This window comes from Phaenicophaeus curvirostris, chromosome 7, assembly GCF_032191515.1.
Source record: "Phaenicophaeus curvirostris isolate KB17595 chromosome 7, BPBGC_Pcur_1.0, whole genome shotgun sequence".
In the NCBI taxonomy this organism is placed as follows: domain Eukaryota; kingdom Metazoa; phylum Chordata; class Aves; order Cuculiformes; family Cuculidae; genus Phaenicophaeus; species Phaenicophaeus curvirostris.
This window is the reverse complement of record NC_091398.1, coordinates 1,852,548-1,879,083: the sequence shown is the minus strand read 5'-3', so window position 1 is coordinate 1,879,083 and position 26,536 is coordinate 1,852,548. Positions and strand designations below refer to the sequence as shown.

Below are 26,536 nucleotides of genomic sequence, written 5' to 3'. Positions count from 1 at the left end.
CTCCAGGGATGGGGCAGCTACCCCTGCTCCAGGCAACCTGGGCCAGGGCCTCCCCACCCTCACAAGAAAACATTTCTTCCTGAGATCTCATGTCAATCTCCCCTCTTGCAGCTTAAAACCATTTCCCTCATCCTCTCCCTGCCCTCCCTGATCCAGAGCCCCTCCCCAGCTTGCCTGGAGCCCCTTTCAGCACTGGAAGCTGCTCTAAGATCTCCCTGCAGGCTTCTCTTCTCCAGGCTGAACAACCCCAACTCTCTCAGCCTGGCCTCATAGCAGAGGGGCTCCAGCCCTCGGATCTTCTCCCTGTGGCCTCCTCTGGATTCACGGTTTAGGTTACTCTGACAAGTATCAGAAAAGTTGTCCAACTGTGAATCTTCCTGACTCCAGGGTGTGCTGCACACATGCTGCTGCGTGCAGGAAAAGGACAGACCCATTCATTCTTTAACACGTAGAGGCCGGCACTGTATGTGCTGCAGGATTCATGGAGCTGCTGACAACTTTTGCCAAGCACAAAGCAAGCGGTAACAGGCCCGGTGTGGCTCAGTGGGCACCCGCTCCTTGGACGGCATTTGCAGGCGTTGCCAGAGCTGAAAAGGCAGCAGAGAAGGCTGGAGCACAAGCGAAGGGGTCACTTTATTGGGAGGGATAAAGCACTGCAATAATTTCACCTCATTTTGAAAGGATTCCATTTTAACGCCCACCATCACGGCACAAAATGTTGGACAGCAGCGCATGGAAATCCTGGGGGAGTTCTCCACTTCTGAAGCCAGACAAAAAGCTGAGAGCGAGCCTTTATGATACAGGGCCAGCGTCTGAATTCAGAGCATTGAGCCAGAATTTAAAACATAAAAATAATAGCCCAAAGGACTAAGCAGAATTTGGAAGCAACTCCAGGACACAGACATCCAGCTTTCCTCTCCCAGCAAATCTAAGAAGGTGATTCCCAGCCAGGGTTACAAACCAAACAAAATATAGCTGCATCCTGCCTCTCGGCTGTGGCAGGGAATCATCGCGAATTCATGTTCCTCTGTCTTTAAAGAGCTCCTATCACACTCATGACCGTGGCAGGCATCCATGTTATCATCAGTTGGATCGAGCAGAAGGATGTTTACTTATTATGTAAAGTCATAAAATCCTCACTAATCAGCAGTGGAATGAGAAAGCTACGTGTCCTTCTATGAGAGTTTGGGCTCTAGCAGTCCAGGATGAGAGAGCCAAGAGTACGGACCCAAGCAGCGCTTCTAAGGAGGAGCAGGCTCAGTTATGAAAAGGAAGAACCAACCCCAGGTGGGATCACTGGTATCTCCTTTCACCTGCTTTGCTATGCTGGTGTCTAGATCTACCTGTCTAGTAAGTAATTTATGGTTGATCCTAAGTGGAAACAGGAGGAGGTGGTGGAGAGGCTGGGGAGAGGACACCTTTCCAATAAGCCATCGAAAGTACTGGCTAGGAATTAGTTTGTGTGGGTCGGAAAAACAATCAGATGCTGTAAAATACATGGAAAGATGGATAGGTGGATGATGTGAGTTCCCCTCTCTTTGTGGTGCCAGAAGCAGCAAGACTGCTGGTTGGAGATGGTTCCTCTATGCAGTGCTTCCATTGTCAACCTGTCTGTAGTGGAAGAGACTCCTGGAGTCCAATTTCCCAGAGTGTTTGACAGCTTCGGCAAAAAGCTTTGTCACCTGTCAATACAAAGCAGAGAGGACTGAGCATTGCAAAGCATCTGCAGAAGGCTGAGTGACAGAGCAGGCTCCACACTTGTACTGTCACCCTGTGCAGGTCTGGGCCTTGAGTCCATCCAAACCAACACTGATTCCAAGGTGACGAGGCATGGGTGGTGGTTCCAGCCCTCTGGAGCCTGCCTGGTCAGCTGGAAAGACACAGTGGTGCTGCGCTTCTTCGGCGAGACAGCTCTGGCCCAGGGCAGCTGCTGGTATCCCCTAGAGCCTGAGCCTTTCCGAGAACACAGGGCTGCTTTCCTCTCTCAAACTCAGAGATTAAAACTCTGCAATCAAGAGGTTTGATGAAATGCATCGAGCAGGTGTGGTAATAAATTCTGGATAGGGACCCCTGCTCTGGTGCTCAGTGTGTGTTTTGCTGGCAAAGGATGGGTCTTCAGTGTTCCACTCCTGCTAATCGTGTCTGGCACTGTCCTGTCCCTGTCTCACAGCCTGGCAATCCCCCTGCTCTCCGCTCTCTCCAATCACGGCAGAAGACTTCGCACAGCTGGACACCAGCTCAAGTCACTGGGTTCCATGTCAGCACCCGCTGAAATCAAGGGGAATTTGGCTGCTGTGCTCGATGAGAGCCAGATGAAGCTCTTCTGTGGCAGTTGAAGCCACTTGCAAAGGAAGTCGAGGTGCTGGTAGCAGCGGGAGTCCCACTTTGCATCGCCAAATACCTCTTCCCCATCAGCTTTGAAAGGAGCTACAAGCACATAATGACTGGGGACTCCAATGGGATAGGCAGCAAATCCACCTGGATGCCACTCTGGGACTGGATTGCCCCATGGATCATTCAAGAAAGCCCAGCTACATCCTGCTGTAAGGTTTAAGGACCATAATCACAGAATCTGAGAACAGTTTGGCGTGGAAGGGACCCCAAAGCCCATCCAGTCCCACCCCTGCCATGGGCAGGGACACCTCCCGCTGGATCAGAGGCTCCAAGCCCCATCCAACCTGGCCTTGAACATCTCCAGGGCAGGGAATGGAAAAGCAACCCACTACAAACCTTTTCCCATGCATAACTGAAATGCGTTACAGGGAATCCAGTGCAAGAAGTCTGTTCTGAAGTGAGAATGATACCACAACAGCTTCAGCTGCAGTCCAGGACTCCAGATCATCATCTTTTTGTTTTACTTTTGCATAGTAGCAAAACCAAAATGCATTCAAACAATCGCCATGATTTTCAGGCACATCGTTATCTGTCAGAGATAATGAGGGTCCAAACATACTGGAATCTAAGGTCATGAGTGCTTGAAAGCTCTGAAGGCTCTTATGACTCAGAGGAGAAAGAAAAACATGGGAAGTACCTGGAAATTAGTGAGCAGAGCAATCCCGCTGTCAATAGCCATCCTCCGGATCACATAATTATCCTGGATAAACTTGGTGTTGCTGTTGGGCAGGTTAATCACCAGATCTATTTTCCCCTCCCTTAGCAACCTGAAGAGACAACGCACAAGGCAGTTCGGCGCTGTGTCTCACCTACTGGAAAACTCTGAAGGACAGCACAGGCGAGCAGGGAAAAATCGCTGGGAATCTTCATTTGCCTTTACCCTTACACCCCGGAAAAGGGAATTTGGGATTTATTTCTGGTCTGTTCAGTGGCACAGAGCAATATTTAGCTTCATCTAGCTCAGCACAACTCTGTTAAAGCTGTGACTGACTGTCATTAAAGGCTACATGTTCACAGAATCATGGAATGGTTTGGATTGCAAGGGACCATGAAGGTCCACCCAGTCCCACCCCTGCCATGGGCAGGGACACCTCCCACTGGATCAGGGGCTCCAAGCCCCATCCAGCCTGGCCTTGAACCCCTCCAGGGATGGGGCAGCCACCCCTGCTCTGGGCAGCCTGGGCCAGGGCCTCCCCACCCTCACAGCAAAACATTTCTTCCCAAGATCTCATCTAAACCTCTCCTCTTTCAGATTAAAACCATTCTTCTTTGTACTGTTGCTACAGGCCCTGCCGAAAAGTTTTCCCCATCTCTCTTATCAGCCCCCTTCAGCACTGGAAGCTGCTCTACAGTCTCCTCGAAGCCTTCTCTTCTCCAGGCTGAACAACTCCAACTCTCTCAGCCTCAGATTCTGATTGCACATACCCTTCCATGAAAATGCAACAAGGAGCAATACATCCAAGTCATATCAAAGAGGACTGTTCAATGAGATGTTCATTAATTATGCTGAAACCTCCCTATTGTGGCAGTTCCAGACAGAATAAGGTAGAGCAAAACTTTTGGGCTGAATCCCAAGCCCCATTACATCACTACCATTGATCTCAACAGGGCTGGCAATTTGCCCCTTTTATTTGCTGCACCAATGTTAACGTCAATCTGTCACGGCGAGTGTAACTCTTACCTCCTGATGGGAGGGAGGCTCGTGCTCTGGCTCTCCTGCGATGGCCACGCCACAGGACTGGCTGGGATACTGTTAGCATTGAGCCAGTCCGAGGTTGCTTCTGTGGCATAAAGCTGTTAAAGGAGTAAAAGAACACTTACTGTTATTTCCAGCACTGAAAGGGGCTCCAGGAAAGCTGGGGAGGGGCTCTTGATCACGGAGGGCAGGGACAGGATGAGGGGGAAGGCTTTTCAGCTGCCAGAGGGGAGACTGAGATGAGATCTTTGGGAGAAATGTTTTGCTGTGAGGGTGGGGAGGCCCTGGCCCAGGCTGCCCAGAGCAGGGGTGGCTGCCCCATCCCTGGAGGGGTTCAAGGCCAGGTTGGATGGGGCTTGGAGCCCCTGATCCAGTGGGAGGTGTCCCTGCCCATGGCAGGGGGTGGGACTGGATGGGCTTGTAGATCCCTTCCAACTCAAACCATTCCATGACTCTATGATCCTGACTGCAGGTTGAGAACAGAACCAGGCCTGGTTTAGCCCTCAGGACTCAATTCTGGTTGTTCAATTAAACAACCACAGAAATTTGGGGATACCTGCTTACTTTAAGGATTACCCAACTAAAATTCCCTCTCACACTTTGAAAACTTTCTTTTTTCTCCATCTCCAAATAAACTTCCATGTTCTTCATTCCTTCTTCACTCCTGTAGCAGGCTGCATACGTTTCAGATTTGGATAAATTTAGCTTTCAATACATGAAAGCACCTACCTTGAACCCTGCCTCGTGCAGTAGTTCTGCCACGCCGAGGAATCTGGGGCGGAAGGACTTCTGGAAAAGAGAATGCAGTAGATAGAATATCAGTGCTAGGACTGAGAACAGCATTTTGTTGGGTACACGGGGCTTCTTCTAGACTGTGCTATGAGGAAAAAATCCCTTTCCGTGCCAAGGGTGTGTTTGTGTGTGAGCAGACACATCTGAATGTGCACAGACAGCACATTGCAAGAAAACTAACCAGCTCCTCAAGCCCACGGCACTCCCAGCTTTGTTCCAGCACTAGGGTAAGTGTTCCCATACCAACTTTGACTGCACCTACAGGAGATTCAATACTTCCCTTCTTAATTACAGCAATTAGAGTCTCGTCTGCTCTTAAATAAACATCTTCTCAATCATTGGTCAAACATTTGGCTTCCTCTTCCACAAATAACAAACAAGACAGGCTTTGGGCTGCCTTTGGATGCTCTGTGTGCACAATCACATGAAGAGGGGCCTGTGTATGCACCAGTTCATTCTTAACTTCATGGAAATGGAAATCACAACGCCCCTCAGGAGACCAGGACATCCTGTTCCCATGAGAATCTGGATGCCCAGGTGCGGAGGACACCTTTGCAAGACTCGTAAAGCACATATAGATCCAAGATATTTCCATTTAGAGGAAATAAAAGATGAGATGACGTCCTGTAGACATCTGCACTTGGACAAGCCATTCGAGAGCAGCAGGGGAGGGAAAAAGCATAGCTGGATCATAGCATAGCTTTCTTCTGGCTGGTAGAGCAATGCAAAGATCAGATGCAACACACGCTGTTCTCGCTGCCAAACCTCGCTTGGAATCATAACTTGGTCTGGCCAGTTGCAAGTAAGATCATTGCAGGCTCCTTTCTCCCTGCTGGAGCTGCCAAAGCCTTAACCTTGACACACTCATAGAATCATAGAACAGTTTGGGTTGGAAGAAACCTTAAAGATCATAGAGTTCCAACCAACACCCCTGCCATGGGCAGGGACACCTCCCACTGGATCAGGCTGCCCAAGGCCCATCCAACCCAGCCTTGAACCCCTCCAGGGATGGGGCAGCCACAGCTTCCCTGGGCAACCTGTTCCAGTGCCTCCCCACTCTCATAGTGAAGAAATTCCTCCTTACGTCCAGTCTAACTCTGCTTCTCTCCAGTTTATACCCATTCCCCCTCGTCCTATCACTACAAGACTTTGTAAGCAGTATCTCCCCAGCGTTCTAATGAGTGAGTGCAATGTTCTGAAGGATGAATGATTTCCCATGAAGAAAAGGAGTCAACAGGGTTTTTTTGAGCATCCTGGAAAGAACCTCATTCTGCAAGCCATCTCATTCCATACATTAACTGGAAAATATAAATACACGGTGTGACAGCGCTGGCAGCTCCCCAGCTGGAGAGAATGGGTTTGCCTTCTGGTCAGGGGGGTGGCTTTCACAATAGTATTATAAACTTCTATCAAACATGTACTGAGTGCTTGTGACACACAGAACAGCCTCTCCATGAAAAGAAATTACAGCTGTCAGCTTCCATCGCAGCAGCCTCAGATTTACAAGCCGGCGGAAAGAACCTGGGTAAGAAACCATTCATTACTAAGGGTGAAAAGTACAAGCAGATTTATTTAGGGGAAGATATTTAGAATCACAGAACCATTTTGGTTGGAAAAGACCTTTACGATCATTGAGTCCAACCATCGATCCAGCCCTGCTAAGCCTGCTACCAGACCATGTCCCCAGGTACACCACCTGCTCATCTTTTAAACTCCTCTTGGGATGGCGACTCAACACCTCCCGGGGCAGCCTCATCCAGGGCTTGACACTCCTTTCAGTAAAGAAATTCCTCCTAATATCCAACCTAAATCTCCTCTGGTGCAACTTGAGGCCATTTCCCCTTGTCCTGTCACTGGCTGCCAGGGAGAAGAGACCAGGACCCACCTTGCTACAACCTCCTTTCAGGAGCTGCAGACAGTGATGAGGTCTCCCCTCAGCCTCCTCTTCTCCAGGCTAAACAGACCCAGGTCCCTCAGCCGCTCCTTATAAGGCTTGTGCTCTAAGCCCTTCCCCAGCCCCATTCCCTTCTCCAGATGCACTCCAGCCCCTCAATATCCTTCTTCTAGTGAGGGGCACAAAACTTCAAGGTGTGGGTGGCCTCACCAGCACCAAGTACAGGGGAACAATCCCTCTCCTGCTGGCCACGCTGTTTCTGACTCAAGCCAGGATGCCATTAGCCTTCTAGGCCACCTGGGCCACTGCTGGCTCATGTTCAGCCGACTGTCAGTCAACACCCCCAGGGTCCTTCTCCTCCCAGCAGCTCTACAGCCACTCCTCTCCAAGCCTGGAGTGCTGCACAGGGTTGTTGTGCAGCACAGGACCTGGCACTTGGCCTTGTTGAACCTAATGCAACTGGCCGGAGCATTAGGACAATTGTATTCTTTTATCAGAGAAGTTCTATTTCTTATAACCCCTCTCCTGTTTGCACACCTGGCTTTGTAAAGGGCTACAACCCTCACTTGATTCAATACTGCTTCACCATCACACCAAGATCCAGCTCAAACAGAAGCCAGTTCATCTCATGCAACCATCTCGAGTTCTGTACCCAGATCCTGTAGAGGTGGCAAAGATGCTGGTGGGTAAGGACCCAAGGCAGAAGGTTACCTTGAAACAGGCTGGGAGGGCTGGGATTTAAAAATAAAGTCCTCCAGCAATGCCTTCCGCATCTCGCGGTCACCAGCACAGCTGTAAGACAGATGCACTCCATCCCAGAGTTATCACTGAATAGCCCAATCAGGGAAGAAAATCAAATGAGCTTTTCAACTCCTCTTGCATGAAATATAAATTATTTAATGGCAGACTCAGGGTTTCAGCAGCGCAGATTTCTCCGATTGAGAAAAGAGGTCAGATTATCAGCTTGCGTAACTGCAGAGATTCATTTGTCTGACAAGAAAGCCATTTACCCCAGGAGAACATCAGGCCCCTCAAATTGCTGGGGACCTCAACATCAGCAAGCACCCACAACCAATGGTCTCCCCCCAGCCTTCTCTTCTACAGGTTGAACAACCCCTACAGAAGGCAAGTTCACCATCCAGTGGAGATGAAATACGGAGCCCTCCTTGGAGACAAGCAACGGGGCTGGAGTATCCATTCCTGACAAGAATGAACACCAGAATAGCTTGCAGAAACCATCCCATAGTTTCATAGCCAGAAGTCTCTGTGTAGGAAGGGACCTCTGCCCTGTCACCCCCTTGGAGCAATGACATTTAAACACTGAACACAGAGAAGGGCAACTTGGTACCTCTTCTTCTGAGCCCCTGATCCAGTGGGAGGTGTCCCTGCCCATGGCAGGGGTGGAACTGGATGGGCTTTGAGGTCCCTTCCAACCCAAACCATTCCTTGATTCTAGGATTTACCCTCTCCGGATTTCAAAACAGATCATTGCAAAGCAGAGAGGAGCTGAACCCCAAGAGTGGAGAGGGAGCAACACGTAGTTCTCAGCACTAACTTCTTGTCCTGGGGTTTAATGATATAGCAAATATGCTCAGATGAAGAGAGAATTTAAGCAACTGATCTGTTTTTTTTTTCAAGTCTCTTTTGGAAGAAAATGAACTGTAAATTGCTCATTAACAAGGACAGAACCTTGTTACTTTTAAAAGATTTGGGAGGTTGAGTTTTCGGGGTTGTTTTATCTTTTTTCCCCCCCCTTTTTTTTTTCTTCAAGACATTTCTACAAAAACATTTGGCTCAGTTTAACAGATGCTGACACAGAAATGCTTTCTGTAGCTAAAATTACTCTTTGCTGCCTATTCCCTTTTAGCTGCTATCAGGAAAACTGGCTTACATTTTAAATACTTTTTCCTTTTTTCTGCCCCTGGTTTTTCTTTTCCCCTTTTTGAAACGCTGGGTTAAAATCTACAGTGAACAGACGTACAGGAGACACACAGCACCAACTGCCCAAATACATCCTCAACTTTTAAACTTGATCCACGTAGCAAGCAAGACTTTTCTACTAATTTGAGGTATCCTGGAACACCAGCTTCAATCCAGAGGTGTGTGTGTACATGGAGAGTTGAGGACTAAGCACTAACCTGTGGTAGCAGATGTTATTGTCCTTTCTGTCCACTTTTCACATCCTTCCTTCACATCCCCTGCTGGCCCAGACAGCCCAACACGTTTTTCACACCCCGGTTGTCTGACAGGAAAATTCACCTCTTCTATTTCTTCTGGTTTATTGACTTTATGCAATCATGCAGGCCACAAGCGCATTACAAGCTCCCTAGGCCAGCGGCAGGAAGCAATTGGTTGTCTTTGTGGGGCCCAGGAATGTTCTAGGTGTGGTGGGAGTGTCTGAATTTCTTTGAGGAACACACACATATCTCAAAGTTTACAAGTGTTTCTGAGCTCAGCACGTCCTGCAGTTAATAACTCTCCTGGGGTAAAGAACAATGCTTTTTGCTTTTCTGGCTAGCTTCCTTTTCACCCCGAGAGGCACATCCGCCTTGCTGACACAGACTGGGAATCACAGGATGCTTTGGGTTGGAAAGGATCTTTACAGGCCATCCAGTCAAGCCCACCTGCCACAGGTAGGGACATCTTTAACTCAGCCAGGTTGCTCCAAGCCCCATCCAACCTGAGCTGGAATGTTTCCAGGGATGGGGCAGCCACCACTGCTCTGGGCAGCCTGAGCCAGGGCCTCCCCACCCTCACAGGAAAACATTTCTCCCTAAGATCTCATCTCAATCTCCCCTCTTGCAGCTTCAGACCATACCCCTCATCCTCTCCTTGCCCTCCCTGATCCAGAGCCCCTCCTCAGCTTTCCTGGAGCCCCTTTCAGCACTGGAAGCTGCTCTAAGGTCTCCCTGCAGCCTTCTCTCCTCCAGGCTGAGCAATTCCAACTCTCTCAGCCTGTCCTCACCTCACTTCATTGACATGCGCTCCCATCATGACTCCAATGAGGAGAAGAAGGTGACCATGTACCACCTGGTGGAGGTCTCATTGCCTGATGGTGTCACGCCAGTAACCAGCCCCCCAAAACCCTGCCTCACAAACTCAGGTCTTCCACACTGTCAGATGATGCTACAGCTCTGCCTGGAATGAAATCCTGGCATCCCTGGGGAAAGCTGAGCAGGTCTGGCTTTGCAGCATGGACACTGTTTCTGTGCTCTGAGGATCAGACGGGAACGGACTTCAACAGGTCAGAAGAAAATGAGGGGAGTGTGTACATCGGGATCGGAGAGTAGCATCTCCAGGGCATCCCCTGGGGAGGAAGCAAGGAGGGGGCTCCAAGTTCTGTCTGGCTGTTCCTCTAAACCAGTTGTATATGGGCTTTTTTCCCTGACAGAAGGCGGCTTCCAAGTCTCTGACCCCAGGCCTCTGCTTGCAGCAATCCCAGGATTTTGCCCCCACCAGAAACCACCTGGAGCCACAGGAAAGATATTGTCTAGCCCCATGGAACCCAGCAAAGACGTCTCCACGGTGTTTGTTCCTCACCGTCTCACTGCACTTCAGGATGGACTGCAAGGAGCACACTTAAGCCATAAAGACACGTGAGCAAAAACAAGGCTACAGTGACCGAGTGCCTCTGTGTCAGCCCTTCCTCCGCTCAGAGTTTTAGGACTCACCTGGATTCCAATCAAAATTCCTTCCTTTGGAAAGGTGAACCCCGTGGCAAGCATTGCCTTCCGGAAGGCAGAGTACACGTCCTCGCCAAAGCATGCGACCTGGGCAAAGGCACAAAGAAGGAGCGTGAGGGGAAAAGCCAAAACCAGCCCAGGAACAGTTCTTTGAAAAGAAACAGGAATGATATTGTAAAACAGGCCCTTTGGCTTCCTCACGCAGAATCAAACTGCTTTCACATGGAGCCTGTGAGCAAGGGAGACGATAAATCAGAAAATCATTGCAGTCAAAGCTCATCATTTTAATGAAGCAATAATGAAGGAATAAGCAACACTTTAGTTTCAAACAGCACACCAAGAAGCCATGGGAACTGATCCTATTGAGCTGTGGGAATCACAGGATGGTTTGGGTCAGAAGGGACCTCAAAGTCCATCCAGTTCTACCTCCTGTCACCTCCCACTGGATCAGGGGCTCCAAGCCCCATCCAGCCTGGCCCTGAACCCCTCCAGGGATGGGCCAGCCACCCCTGCTCTGGGCAACCTGGGCCAGGGCCTCCCCTCCCTCACAAGGAAAAACTTCTTCCTGAGATCCAGTTCTCTCACCACACCTCGTATCTCAGCTCTTCCCTGTAAAGTCATCCTTGAAGGATCAGTGTGATCTACAATGCAGCTGGCCGAGGGGTCCTCTCTCTCCTGGATGCTCTGGGGTGGTGGACACCTCTTCCCTGGCCTTATGGGCTTGGAACAGGGGCTTCCAAACAGCTGGGAGAGGTTTATCATCGCAGCGTGGCCAAACCACCCACAACGCTCAAAGGGATTCCCAGCACTGTGTCTTCTACTGCTGTGGGAACCACAGCTCCCAGCAAGATCCATCTCTGCCGGAGAGATGTGACAAATCCAAGCTCAAATCAAGACGTGTGTGTGAAAAGTGTCTTGAAGGAATAATTGAGCATTTTACCCAAAGCAAGTTATTATCCTTACTTCACTCCTAAGGAAGACATTCCTAACTGTCACATTTTATAGCATGTGTGAATATGGATCTTTCCAACTCATAAAAGTTAATAATCCCTCCTTTATGATCAAGGTAATCTCAAACTCCATATAAAGCACAGAAAAATAATTCTTGCCCTTAGTTACACTTTTATTCCTTTTTTGAGGTGGGGGGGTGGGTGTCTGTGCAGTCAATTTTGTTGTGAGAACAAAGAAGTCATGGAAGTTGCTTGGCTTTTTTCTGCCTGTTAACCACACTGAAAGGAAGTCTCCTGCAATATTGATTCCCTGCATTTTATAAAGAGTGAAGTAATTCTGGAGAGATGTAGGAGACCCAGGGCTGTTCCTACCACCTCTCTGGGTATCAGGGTGCTTATATGTACTAAAACGCTAACTCTTTGCTAATGAAAACAGCTCATGGAGACACACCCAACCTCATTCCAAAGGAAGCAACCCAGGCTCTGGTACTGCAGAGTTAAGGCTAATCTAATTACCTCCAGATTTAATCATTTCCCAGAATCACAGAATCATAAATGCTGGAAAAGCCCTCTAAGCTCACCCAATTGCCAGACCAACCCCACTGTGCCTACATGTCCCAGAGTGCCACCTCTACATGCTTTTTGAACCCCTCCAGGGATGGAGACTCTGCCAGGGCTTCACCACTCCGTCAGTGAAGAAATTTTCCCTAATATCCAATCTAAACCTCCCCTGGTGCAACATGAGGTCATTTCCTCTCGTCCTACCAGTTGCCACTTGTGAGAAGAGCCCAGCACCCACCTCACCACAGCCTCCTTTCATGGAGCTGCAGAGAGCAATGAGGTCTCCCCTCAGCCTCCTCTTCTCCAGGCTAAACAGCCCCAGGTCCCTCAGCCACCGCTCAAAATCCCTGTTCTCCAGCCCCTTCCCCAGCTCCATTCCCTTCTCTGGATGTGCCCCAGCCCCTCAATGTCCTTCTTGTAGTGAGGGGCCCAGAACAAACCCAGGATTCAAGGTGCAGCCTCACCAGTGCTGAGTACAGGAGGACAATCCCTTCCCTACACCTGCAGGCCACACTATCTCTGATCCAAGCCAGGATGCTGTTGGCCTTCTTGGGCCACCTGAGCACCACGTCTCTCATACCACAACTCTTTTCCAGAAGCAGCAGAGCGAGCATGTTTAAAGATACCCTGGGTTTGTGCACAGAAGCTACTGACAGCAATAAACAAACCTCTTTGTTTTAGAGGAGTTAAAATCTCTTCCAGTGTCAGAGATGGAAACCTGCTCCCCTGCAAGGGCCTACCCATCACATTTTCTTCACTCTCTCTCACCTTTGGCACCTTGGGACATGCCCTGATGGTTACCAGGCAACAACAAAAATAACACACACACACCCCACCCCACATACTTGTTGCCTTTAGGTAACTAGCATATTCCAAGACCAAACACTGACGACCCAGAGCCTTGATATTGCTATTGTGGCACATGTTGATGGGGGGGGGTTGGAAAGCTGTAAGCACTTCCCTGTCTGAAGGCAGGTGATTCCTAACCCAGACTGATGCACTGAGAACCTCCCAGAACCCCACAGCGTTCAGATAAACTCATTTCAGGCTGTCACACCATCCAGGTCCAACTCTGACATGCAGGTAAAGAGGGACATCCAGTGGCTGAACAAACCGGCTTTTCCAGGGCAACGTGTTTTTAGAGATAAGAAAGATGTTTTCAATTTTCTGAAGAAGCTACAGATGCCATCACGATTCAGGCAGTAATAAGATCACTTTCAAAGATTCACAACGTTTAAAGGCAGATTGGTTTCAAAAAAATAGAGTGACTTTGAAAGGTACCTCCCCAGTAGAGGCCATTTCACATCGGAGCACTGGGTCAGCGTCTCGCAGCCGGGACCAGGAAAACATCGGGGCCTGGGGAAAGAAAGATGGGGAGGGAGAAAGAGATGGAAAAATTTAATGGATCATTTAAAAAAAGAAAATCCAGCTGCAATTGGAAGTGGCAAGAAGAGACAAACACGAGTTAATCCAAACAAAGCTCTGGTCAAGGCTTATCAGCAAAGGAGGACTTGGCAAATGAGCTCCCCCAGCATCTTGAGGATGGGCTGGGGCAAATAAACACGTGTCTCACCAGTAAATCAGCTTTCTAACTCCTGCAGCCCTGCTGGTATTTCAATGGCAGGTTTCTAAGCTGTTGCTGCTGAATATAACTATCATTTTTAGGACACGTTTTAAAGCATAAAGGCTGTGAGGCATCCCATTCATGAAGCAAGGAGAGATAGTATCTGAAACCAGTTGGTTTTTCAGAGAAAAGTGTTCTCCAAGAGAAATTCTTCATTCATAGGGATCAAACCATTCCACAAGACACTCTTTGGGTGTAAACCAGATGAAACTTTGCAAATGATTCTCATGTTTGTGCTTTCCATATCTCTAATTGTTTTATACCTTTAATAAAAATATTAAACCCTGTGATCATTATCCTTATAGAATCATAGCATGATTTGGGTTGGAAGGGACCACCCTCAGCATAAAAAATGTCTTCCTAAGATCTCATCTAAACCTCTCCTCTTTTGGTTTAAAACCAGTACTCCTTGTCCTATTGCTACAGGCCCCGCCAAGGCCTTGGATCACTGCGGTCTCTGAATTCTCCCCCAAAAAAAAGTAGAGAAGGAAACTCTGTGTTAAAGACCCAGTGACCATACATGGCAAACAGATAACAGATTTTCTTCTAAGGAATAATTTTCTACAGGGCTTCTCTCCATCTTCAGCTCCTAACAGAGTTCTTATTTAGGAAGAAATGTTTTGCTATGAGGGTGGGGAGGCCCTGGCCCAGGTTGCCCAGAGCAGGGTTGGCTGCCCCATCCCTGGAGGGGTTCAAGGCCAGGCTGGATGGGGCTTGGAGCCCCTGAGCCAGCGGGAGGTGTCCCTGCCCAGGGCAGGGGTGGGACTGGACAGGCTTTGAGGTCCCTTCTGATCCAAACCATTCCATGACTCTATAAATGGCATTTACACAAGGGCAGCATCCTTGCTGTTTAATAAAGCATCTATTTTTAAATCCAAAGACATCGTTCTTTTCTTGGAAGTCCCTGGAGGTAACGCTGCAGAAAAGACAGCTGCTGTTTTACTGACACCTAACAGTGACCAACTGAAATGCGACAGCAGAAATTCATTGCAAGAGGTTTCCCCAAAAAGTATCATCTATCTGCTTGGTTTTAGATCAGTTTTGCTTCTTCTACAAGTAAAGAGGAAGTTTATACAGTGACAAACTCAACATCACAAGCCAAGATACTGCACTCGAGGTGGATCATTTCTACCGCACGTTTGTCTCGAAAGGGAGCAAGGACCAAAGCCTGCACCAGCTCCCTAACTTTTTTCTGCCACGACCACAGAAATGCAGCAGCAGGGCAGAGGCTGGTGCTGCAAATAAATCCTACTCAAAGCTCAGTCAGTCGTGCTCTATGCAGGATTTAACCTTGGTCAGGCCATGATGCTGGTGTCACCCTGCACACAAACACGGCAAGACAATATTTCAGCTGCTAAAGCTCCAGCGGTGGGACTCCAAATGCACAGCAGAGCTGCTATGTTGGGAAAGAAACAAAGAGCTTCATCTTCTCTTTTCTGAGCATTTAAGTATCACTGAAGAAACAAAATCCATGCTAAAAATCCTATGCAAATAATACTAGCAATAAAAACGTAAGCAGACATTAATAACGAGGAGCAGGTTTAACTGGAACAGCTTTAGTCTTTCCAAAGGTATTAGCAGGTTTTCCTAAGTGACAAATCCACACAGAACACAGGGCTTTGTAGTGTATTTTTCAAGACAACAGCTGGGTTTTCCGCTCTGTAGGCAGCATTCCCAGGAGAGACAGAATTCCTGACAGTTCAGCTAATGACAGCACAGAAGCCTCAGGTCTAAATAACAGGAATTTATAAAATAAATAAGACTTACAAAATAAGCTCAGGTTGGAGTTTCAGCTAAAGCCCATCTGCAGTATCAAAATAAAAGGCAACGCTATTTCTAGATTGACCGTTTGCCATCAGCTTGAGCCGGCTCAGGCCACGGATTTGGCTTGAGTTTTAGTAGGTCTGAACATTTTATCAGCAGAAATAAGTTGGGTGCTTTCCTTTTCCTCAATTCTCACTTGATACGGAAACTATTAAAGCTTGAAAGTTGCTGTACAAACAATTCTCATTATCCGCTGTATTTTCTGCACTGCTGTTCCAGATTTTTATGATTAGGCACTTCAATTAGTTGTTTTCCTTCCATTAAGCTTTCAAAAATATCTACAGTTCACTTTGGTGCCTTGGGTGTTGTGGAAACTTCATCATTCTAAAAAGTCAGGCTGTGGCCCCATGGAAATCAAAGGATCCAAGGCTTTCAGCCCCGTTCTAACTGGTGGTGTGTGCAAAGGGATTTCATGCATTCCATGCTCGCATCCTGAATCCTGAAGATAAAACACGGGAGGCACTCCAAACACAAATCCATACATCCCCATGCATATATTCAATGGTGTTACGAATCAGCCTGAGCCTCAGCATCTGGCTCTGCACGTGCGTATTTGTTGTGCAGCGCATCAACACAATTCACAGGAGGTCAGAAGTAAGAAATAAAGCGAGATTGATTTTGTTAATAACCAACGGATAATGTCTCTTTGATTTCTCTCTAAAATTCCATGTAAACTATTTTAACAGAAACTCCAAAAGGTCTATTTAGCCCCTGGCCAATGAGGAAATGGTTCTCTCTGGCCTTTAATGTACTAATTGCCTGTTAATGAGCCCCGTTGAGGGGGCTTCTTGGTGTTCTTTTGGGAACCATACCTTAATCCCAACATAGCTGGAGGGAATAATGGGATGCTCCAGCGTGGGAAGGGAAGACTCATTAATCTCTTTTCCAGTCATCACTTTTGTGGCCACATCGATGAAATCCACACCCAGAGTCTTGGATACAAACGGGAAGGAGCGGGAAGCCCGCAAATTGCACTCTATGACCTGATGGGAAGAAAAATGAGAAATTCCAGGGTCAGGGACTGTGCAGGTAAGGAATAGGTTGAGTCATGTTTGTGGAAATGAGTCCTTACTCCTGTTGGCACAGATCCCTTCTGACTGTCAAATGAGAGGCACAGAAATTGTGTTACGAACAGCGACAGGCAGTGGGCAGCTTGAGATACAAGGAGCCCGCTGAGGTTCATCCCTACTGTCTGAGAACCAGAACTTTGGAACACAGGTTGTGATTTGCCCTCAGTTAATGTGGAAAATTGTGCCCAGGCATCAGGCACAACCTTTAGAAGCCCAACTCGGTCTTTTTCCATCAGCAACACAAAGCCAGCTGTCCCTATAAAGGATCAGACATCTGCCCTACTGCTGCTCCCGAGAGCTCCTAGGACCAGGCTACTCCGAAAACCATCTTAACGGCTTAGATTCAAGACTTAAACACTGAAATTGTCTCACTTTCTTTCTGATAACTTGGAAGGTTTATTGAAACGATCAAAATAGCTAAAGGTGAGAGCGTATCGGAGATCTAAAAGAAATGATATTCAGTTCACAGGGTGAGGTTGCAGGTCCCAGTGCTGTCCATCATATTCCAATCTGATAATTTTGGGAAGGACAACTGGCCACAACAAAGCAAATACTGACAGATAATGCAGTCACTAGAGCTCTTACCAGCACATTGTTGCCTCGCACCAAAAACTGAATGTTGAAAGGCCCAGAGATAGCAAAGGCACTCGCAATCTTCCTGGTAGCAGCTTTTACCTACAAACACACAAATAAAGTAAAAACGCACACATCGCACTCCCTTTAAAAATATGAGGGATTTAATTGCTTCACTGGTGATCGAGTTCTCCCAAGCAAAGAGGGAAAAGCAGACCCAAACTCTTCTTCTCTGTTCTCTTTTCAGTGCTAGTGCAACACTCACCTTCTCCAAGGCTCCCTGGCTAATGCTCTGCGTGGGTAACACGAGGGTGGCATCTCCAGAGTGAACACCAGCATCCTCTACGTGCTCCGAGATTGCATGCGAGATAACCTGTGAACGGTAGCAAGAGAGTGGTTACTCCCCTCACCCTCTCTCATGAGCTGCCCCTCCACCTCCCTGCCCTCTGCTAATTATGTTTTAAAGCAGCTCTGCTTGCTACGAACACAAAAAGTTGTCATTCCCCCACAGAAACAGGCAGGGACTAACATCATCTGTATATTATTTCCCACCCCCCTGTTTTTGTGGTGTTTTAACCACACAGAAATAGAAGCGGAGGGAACGCAGGCCTGAGGATTTAAATTGAATGAACTGAATGAGTTGAATCAAGGCGCACTACCTCGATGCCCAAAAAGGGATCTTGTCTGCTAGTCTAGAATGAAGACTGAAAGCAGAATCCTGCTGTTAAATAAGAACTGTGCGATTCTTTTGGTGAGAAGTGTATTTGATTAGCAATGAAACGCAAAGTGAAGCTGTGATAACAAACGGACCGAGGTGGTATCGTAACACATGCTGATACGGCTCTGATGAGAGCAATTCATGAAGGCAGTGATCTGCCAACCTAGTAAAAGTTCTCTTCTAAAGGAGTCATTCACATGGTCAAGCAATACTTAAAGAACTGTTTAGTTGTTTACAATAAGAGCTTTTCAAGCACAGTGGTTTTGAACCTAAGGTGAATTCATCTTCTCTGGTTTCTCAGCATGAATCCACGGCTCTATAATAAATCATTCAAACCATCCAGTTTTGGAAATCTCCAGTCCTGAAAAGTCCACTATTAAGGAAAAGCAAAGCTCTTACTCTTCCTGCCGTGGCTACAGCATCCATTTCTACCTCGCGGGCGTCTTCAATAAATTTCGTGAGCACCACAGGGTGATCCTGTCACCAAGGCAAGACAAAAGAAGAAAGCTCTTATTTGAGAGTATTTGGGATCCATCCAAGAGCTCCATTCCTCATCACAGAAATGGCCCAGGAAGCAGAACCCCACAAGACCAATCTGTTAGTATCCATATTGCCACCAAGAAGTGAACTTTGCAAAGAAATAATAGGGGGAAACACGGCAGGATTTCCCCAAAGCCACTGATGAATTAGTTTGAGCCCTTCATAACATCACCATGATGGGGAAAACTGGGGCAAAACCACAAAGAGGAGAGACCATGATAGAAAGAAGATAGTGGGACACATGCATGGATCCAGTGACTTCTGATCGTCTCCCAGAAACGTTCCTTACCTGCAAGTACTTCAGGTTTTGATTCCTCTGAGCATCCCAGCCACCTCACTGAGCACACTGCTTCAGAGGCAGTGATTCTTGTTATATTTAATGACTTTGTAACACCTCTCAGTGGATTGGGTTGCTCCAAGCCCCATCCAACCTGGCCCTGAACCCCTTCAGGGATGAGGCAGTCACCACTGCTCTGGGCAACCTGGGCCAGGGCCTCCCCAGCCTCAGCATGAAGAATTTCTTCCTAATGTCTCATCTAAATCTTCCCCCTTCCAATTTAAAGCCATTCCCCCTCAACCTGTCCCTGCCCTCCCTGATTAAGAGCCCCACCCCAGCTTTCCTGAAGCCCTTTTTTTTTTTACTGGAAGCTGCTCAAAGGCCTCCTCAGATCCTCCTCTTCTCTAGGCTGAACAAACCCAGCTCTCTCAGCCTGTCCCCATAGCAGAGGTACTTCAGCTCTTGGATCATCTTCATCAACTTGTCCTTGACTCTCCACTTGTCCCTGGCTCTCACTGCCTTCCCTGTCATTCATGGGTTTCCTCCCCCTTCTCCCTATCCTCTGAGATACCAGCATACCCTTCCCACTCTTCTCTTGCCTCCCAGCCACCAGCTCCAACAGCCGGTTAAAAATCTCATCCACGTTCTTGCAGGCCGGCTTTATGCCTCAACATTTTACCTGTCCCATCCACTATTAACTGCCTGTTATTTATTAGAGAATAAAATGGAATAAATGACAGCCTGTGCATGCTGAAAAGGCTCCTCTTGAAAAAACATAAAGCAACTCTAGAAGTTACAAGACACAATTCCTTACATTTATCAGTGCAAGGGTAAATTCTCAGGCAAGGACAATGCCGCAGCCTGCACCGTTTCATAAATTTAGTGCCTTGTGTCCTGTAACTTTCTGTCTTGCTGCAGTTTTTCACCCAGAGATTTTATACCTGCATACAACCTTGTTTACTCCAATCTGTCTCAACTCCCACAACAAGTTTTGAATGTTATTGACAACATAAATGCCATAATGACGCAGCACCGTAACAGCAAAGTAGCTAAAACAACACAACAGCACCGGTCGGACAGATCTTTGGGGATGCTCTCTTAGATGGAGCAGAACAAGGGATCTCGTGGTGAGCAACTGGTCACGTCTGCAGCATCAGTGCCTTACTTGTGTAGCAGAACTGGACATCAGCAGGACCCCAAGGGAACATCCACTCTTTCCCTTAGGAATACATCACCGATTGCCAAGACTCTACAACTGCAGCTCCCAGCGCAGCCTCCTGCACCAGGGAGGAGACCTCTCAGCAGTGACGAACAACACTGCCCAACCCAGGCCAATCATGCTGTGATGACTTAAGCAGATTAAGGGTCATTTCCCTGGGCTCCAGCCTCCTAGAGGGTATCCAGTGCAATCAAAAAGTCATCCAGCAGCAGGAGAAAGCGAATGCAGCTTGGCTTTTAAACACCTCCAGGGGTGGGGACTCCACCACCTCCCTGGGCAGCTTCTGCCAGGGCCTGAGAACCCTTTTGGTGAAGAAGGTTTTCCCTGATGTCCTACCTGAACCTCTCCTGGCACAGCTTGAGGCCATTCCCTCTCATCCAATCAGTTGGTACTTAGGAGAAGAGATCAACACCCACCTCGCTACAACCTCCTTTCAGGAAGCTGCAGAGTGATGAAGGTCCCCCCTCAGCCTCCTCTCCTCTAGGAAACTTCCATCACATGCTTCATACATGTAAAAAGCACATGGTTTTTTTCCTATTCAAGCTTTAACCAGCTAAAGAATCTCCTGAGTACGCAGGAACACGTTTGGCTTCCATAGCCAGTTGTGTTTCCAGAAAGTTCGTCTTTGACTAACTTATTTCTAACACCAAGATCCCTGTCATGGTGATGTTTACACTGCTACAGGACTGTTCCGAACATGGGCCATTTCAAAAAAGGGGGGGAAACTGCAGAAGAAAAGAGACCGAAAGGCAAGGGCAAGCTCAGAGTGTGTTGAAAGGTCAGGCTTCCAACTCTGCGTGTTCTTCATTCAACCTCACTGGTTTAACTTTCCCCTCCTCCCATATGCTCATCTCCCCAGACATCCCTTGTACCACACCACTGACAGAAGGTAGAGAATAAATCCAGGCTTTGAGGTGTCTGTTGTGTTCTGAAGCATTTATATCTTGGGGAAATGGCTCAGATCTCTCTTTTCTAGATGTCCACAATGCAGACCAAATTCTTCCCTTTGCTAGAATAAAGACACTTACAAAAATCCCAAAACTAGCTTTTCAAAAACATTTAAAAACAAAAACCAGCACTTTCATCTTCTGCATTAGATGCTCTGTGGATCAATAATCCCACTGGATGAGCAGTAGGCAGGCAGCAGTCCTGCTTTTGTATCAGAGGAAAACGGGACTCAGTACATGACTGGGAGAGTTAAAGGTCAGAGCAAAGGCTGGGAAATTGTCCTGCATTTAAAAGAGGAGGGAGAAAAGCCATCGGTTTGGGACCTCAAAGCTCATCCAGTCCTACCCCCTGCCATGGGCAGGGACACCTCCCGCGGGATCAGGGGCTCCAAGCCCCATCCAACCTGGCCTTGAACCCCTCCAGGGATGTAGCAGCCACCACTGCTCTGGGCAACCTGGGCCAGGGCCTCACCATCCTCACCATGAAGCATTTCTTCTTAATGTCCAGTCTAAACCTTCCCCCTTCCAATATAAAGCCATTCCCCTTCATTCTATCACTGTAGGCCCTTGGAAAGAGGTGGAAAGCACAGTAAAGGTGAAACAAATACAGCAAACACAAAAAGAACAAGCAGTAGCAGCACAAAGACTGGTACCTGAGAGACTCTGGTGGCTTCTGCTAAGAACCTCTTCATTTCCTCTTCAGTGAACACAACATTCATTGCCGACCCACTGTGAGAAGGGCAGAGAAAAGCAATCGGGTCAGCTTCTTTCGTGACTTCAGGGGAGGAATCGGTGTTAGACACCGCAGCACAGGCTTGTCTCTACCCATGTATGATGGACTAGCTAAGAGACCTCCTGGCTCAAGCCACTCGCTCCCCTCTGGACTGAAAGAAAGGCAGAGTTGGCACCGAATGAACCTCTGTTACTCTTCCCAGAGAAGACAGGTGACCTCCAGAGCACTAACAAAGGACCCTATGAGGAACTGTGGTTGTGCGGTTTTAGCACTACGGCCAAATCCCCTTTCTGACCTAAGCCTTTAAAGCTCCCCTAAGCTGGAGGAGATGCCTGCTCAGCCCCACAATGGACCTAGACCTTCACAGGACGTGCAGGTAGCTGTGAGCTCAGAACAACGCAGGTGCTGCACTCGCTTTACCAGTGACAAATGAAGTGAGGAACACGCCGGCTGCTGATGGCTGTGGCAGTGTAAACGCAGATGAAAATGAGCTGCTCTTTGCTGGCCTTTTCACTGTGCCCCTTCTCCCTAGCATCTCAGTCCTTAAGGGGGAGGCACTGCAGGCACAGACATCGTATCTGAGAGCCCCTTCCAATGTGAGCCAATAAACAGACTCAACACCTAGGTTATTGTGCTTACCAAACCACATCTGCAGCTGACGCAAATCAACAGGGTTCATTAAATCCAAGGACCTGCATCAGCGGCCCCACGAGGCTGTGAGCTGGGACCCACACACACCACCAGTGGGGAAATGTATTTTATTTTCCAAGGCCACTGGCAAATATTAAGGCTGTGTCTGTTCAAAGGTTGAAGAAGTCTGGCTGGGGACCTGCTGCTGTTCTGCAAATAGAGGTCAGACAGTCGCTGTGCTCAGGCTTCTCACTCTCTGTTTCCTCAAGTATAACATTCTGCAGTCTCCTCTTTCTCCCCGGAGTCTCCCTGTCCTGTCCAAACACTCGTTAGCAAACACTTACATGGGAAGGGCCTACGTGGAATTTCATAGGGCAGGAAACAACAGGCTAAAAGAACTGCTCCCTAAAAACCTGGAGAGTGACATCACGAGCAGCTTCCAACTTCTCCTGCTCTGAGGGCTTTGTAACCCCACTGCAAGCTTCAGAAACGGTGTAGAAAAGTCACAGCCAGCAGTCTCTTCTAAAAGATATTTCCTCAAGAGTTAAACATACAAGAAATCCTTTTCCTCTTCTTCCGTTTAAATAAAAAGGGATTTTTTTTTCTCCCCTGATGAATATCATGCCTTTTCATTATGACAGGTGTCTCTGTTTCATAGGAAAAGGATCCTGTCTCGTATTCATTTCCACTTGATCCCCAAACTGCCTCTCTATGCCAAGCACTAAAGGAACTCCTCGCAGAGAAGCGGGATCATTCAAAATGTGTGAGTTTGCTGTGTGTACACGCCGGCGTGACTGCTTCAAACAGCTGGGCTGTTGGAAGCATGTGGCTCCATACAATGCCTGCGTAAAGGGAAGCAGCCGCCGCAGCACAAGGACACAAAACATGCCTGGAAGCAGAGGAGCTTAGCGAATACCACGCTGAACTCACAGGAGCGCTGTCATTATCTGGGCCCAGATGCCGACCCCAGTAGATGGCCTCAGCGTGTTCCCTTCTGGTTTTCCTAGTGACAAACAATCTCCTGGCTTAATTGTACAGGTAGCAGTCCCAGAAACCTTAAGGAACATTGCAAATGCTACATGCCTTTGCCTTTGAGATATGGGAAAGGCAACACAGCTAAACAAGTCATTCTTATTACGTTCTACCTTTGACCTCTGCCTGATGGACCTAAGAGATCCCTTGCTTTCCTTGACTGGCTCAATCAGTTGCTCCACCTCTTAAGACGTGCAACTTTATGCCATGTGCACCTAGCAGAGGGTTTGCCACACATGCCCTGCTGTTACCTCCCTTGTCTCAGAAGCTTCTGCAGTTCCTATCCCCAGCCTGACGAGCTGTGATGGTTGAGCCTTACCTCAGAACGTAGGAAGGCCTCAGCAAACACGGGTAACCCACAGACCTTGCAAACTCCACTGCTTCTCCCTAAAGAAAGGGAGGAAAAACATGCTGTGACCTAGAAAATATTTTAAATTCACATTAATATTTCAGCTCTAACTGCATTTGCACATTGTAAGCTGTTAAGGTGCGGCAAAGGGGGACACATGACAACAGTGACACTGCCGCCTGTGTTGAATGTCATACATGGCTTCTTAGTTCTGGAGTTCTCATCTTCAGGACTTCCCTGTCCACAGAGCCTGATCCAGAGCCCCTCCCCAGCTTTTCTGGAGCCCTTTTCAGCACTGGAAGCTGCTCTAAGGTCTCCCTGCAGCCTTCTCTTCTCCAGGCTGAACAACCCCAGCATTCTGAGCCTCTCCTCATAGGTGCTCCAGCCCTTGGATCATCTCTATGGCCTCCTCTAGACTCACTTCAATGGGTTCATGTCCTCTCCACCTGCTAGAATAGTTTTCAAGGCCAGCGGGATAAAACAGAGTAGCTTGGCAGTGGTGCTAACTTTTCTGGGTATCTACCCTTTTGTGTAAAGGTGATTTAAAGACATTTAGTTTTCAGTTTTCATCCCACTGCCAGTGACGCTCTAAAATCACTTTAAAGGGAACAAAAAATTCTTCAACACTAGTAGTAAAAAAAAGTCAAACACCTTTGGAACCTTGGAAGGTATCAGCAAGTTGTTCCCCCTGAGCTCATAATAGCGCTCCATCATTTTCCAGACACACATCCCAACGTACCAGCGTGCTGACCGCCCTCCAGGGAGCCTGGGCCACCCGCAGTTCATCCAGAACAGCCGAGAATATCGAGCGATCTTCTGCCCGGTCAATTTGCAAGGGAGCTGTGCCGAGGATCTTCACTCCACTCTGGTGCAGTGGCACTGCCAGGTTATTGGGAATCTGCCCTCCTACAGAAATGATGCAGCCACTGCATCCCTGTGGGCAGAGAGAAAGGAGCACGGTCATGTCCGAGTTAGCCTAACATTAAGAGCTGTTAGAATGAGGAATCCAGTATTGAGATTACACCACTTTCAGGTTGCTGCAAGCAATTGCAGATCATATGTACTGATCCACAGGAATCCAGGTTGCCAAGTGTGATTCAGAGTGTGTAGCATCTCTAAAACAGCGATATCCCCCTTGCAGTCACTCATCAGACAGCAGTAACTTGAGGATGAATTCCCCAGGAAACCCAAGGAATCTACAGCCTTCGGACATCAAGCCAAGAGTTTACAAGTTCTGCTGCACCACAGGCTGTTGCCTTGCTCCCATGTCATGTCCAGGTGCTCCTGCCTCTCCAGGGAGGAGAAGCCCCGAGCTGACACACAATCCTTTGCTCTGAAGAGGAAGGTCACCACACTATGAAGACCTCACACCCCACAACTCAACTCAAAACTCTGCTCGGTGGGGTCAGGTGGTCTTCACATGTTCTCCTACATGCGTGAACATGGGGACCTTCAACCGAGCCCACGCCCACCCCTCTGCAGTGACATTTGGACACAGTACCAGGAATAAACAACACGGTTTAGGTCCTCTTCCTTTCTCAGTCCAGCCTTTCCAAGCAAACAGCCTCACCCATGCTCACGGTCAGAGACTTCAAGAGCAGCAAGCATTCAGCCCAACTCTTTCACTAGAGTTCCAAGGCAGTAACCTCCAGCAGGGAGGCAATGGGAAATAACTGACAGCCTGGTTTTTTCCCCCTAATTCTGTTATTTCCTAAGCAAGCAACTCTTCCCAGCCCTGGGTGACAACCCCCCGAATGAGGACAGGGTGAAATGTTTTGCTGTGAGGGTGGGGAGGCCCTGGCCCAGGTTGCCCAGAGCAGGGGTGGCTGCCCCATCCCTGGAGGGGTTCAAGGCCAGGCTGGATGGGGCTTGGAGCCCCTGATCCAGTGGGAGGTGTCCCTGCCCATGGCAGGGGTGGGACTGGATGGGCTTTGAGGTCACTTCCAACCCAAATCACTCCATGATTCTATGAGTGTTTTTAACACAGAACCCCTGCTGCTCCCGAGTACAAGCTTGCCTGGTGTGAAGATTTTCAATAGTAAAAAAAAAGTCTTAGAGTATCTGCAACAATTACAAGGATATGAATTACATTTAGATCGTGTAATAATTGCAGGTAATTAAGTAACAGGCACTTTACTTTCAAATTAAAGCTGGTAAAACTTTGTCCAAAGGAGAATCACGACAGTACTGAAGGGCTCTCTTGAACCAAGCACATTTCATGCAGTTTTACCCACCTCTAACAAACAAGAAACATCAATCAAGTGATCCACGCTTTTAGAGTATCAATGCTCTTTTAATTAACAAATGTGGTTCTCCTGAAGGCTGGCCCCACTGGCCTTCCTGGAAGAGGAACTTCCTAATGAGGGATTTAAAGGGATTAAGAGCCACAGATCCGTACGCTGAGAGCAGGATGTGAGTAGAAGTGACTGACAAAAAAACGGATGATAACTGCCAGTACAAGCCCTGCTCAACTTCGATGTGGGTGATGTCCTGCCATAATCAAAAGCCACTGACAAAGTCTGGTGTTTAAGCAGCACTTATTATGCCGAGGTCTGTAAGATTAGGAATTGCTGCTAACAGACACTGCTGGAGATGGGTCTTCTCCCTTTTCATCACTTCTGGGATGACTTCTGCAGTGCCCACATGGGCTTGTCTCATGACACGGGAGCTTGCTGTGTCCAATTTGGAAGAGAAACCTGTTCCTTACTGCTCCCAGAGCCATCCAAAACACAGTCCTTATCTCTAGACCCTGGAATGCTTACAAGGAAGAGAACCAGACAGCGAATACAGCAAACCCCTCCTTGCAGCATGGAATGGGTCCTGGTGGATAACACATTAACCTAGCCTTGCTGCCAAGGTCAACCATCACCTTAACCTGTCCTCAGCATCTCTGAAATGCCAACGTCCCAGCTGACAGCTTCTCCTCAGCTGCCATTTATTCCTTCCTTTGAAACAAGTTGAGTCACTCAGCCTCTAGAATCCTAACACGGCCTCCATCACTGCTGGGATGGCGTTAGGGACTCCAGCGCC

General features: G+C 48.1%; 1 protein-coding gene across 1 annotated transcript in view; it reads right to left on the bottom strand.

Annotated features, from left to right (window-relative positions):
• Window positions 1–613: 613 nt before the first annotated feature.
• CPS1 (carbamoyl-phosphate synthase 1) overlaps window positions 614–26,536 on the bottom strand; it is an 80,993-nt gene continuing 55,070 nt past the window's right edge. The window contains exons 27-39 of the mRNA XM_069860559.1: window positions 24,246–24,440; window positions 23,477–23,544; window positions 21,416–21,491; window positions 18,179–18,256; window positions 17,327–17,434; window positions 17,074–17,163; window positions 16,231–16,401; window positions 13,252–13,326; window positions 10,448–10,546; window positions 4,820–4,879; window positions 4,076–4,188; window positions 3,032–3,161; window positions 614–1,682 (exon numbers count right to left, since the gene is read on the bottom strand). Of these exons, the coding sequence (XP_069716660.1) occupies window positions 1,584–1,682; window positions 3,032–3,161; window positions 4,076–4,188; window positions 4,820–4,879; window positions 10,448–10,546; window positions 13,252–13,326; window positions 16,231–16,401; window positions 17,074–17,163; window positions 17,327–17,434; window positions 18,179–18,256; window positions 21,416–21,491; window positions 23,477–23,544; window positions 24,246–24,440 (1,362 nt within the window). The 3' untranslated portion in view covers window positions 614–1,583. The remainder of the gene's footprint in view (window positions 1,683–3,031; window positions 3,162–4,075; window positions 4,189–4,819; window positions 4,880–10,447; window positions 10,547–13,251; window positions 13,327–16,230; window positions 16,402–17,073; window positions 17,164–17,326; window positions 17,435–18,178; window positions 18,257–21,415; window positions 21,492–23,476; window positions 23,545–24,245; window positions 24,441–26,536) is intronic.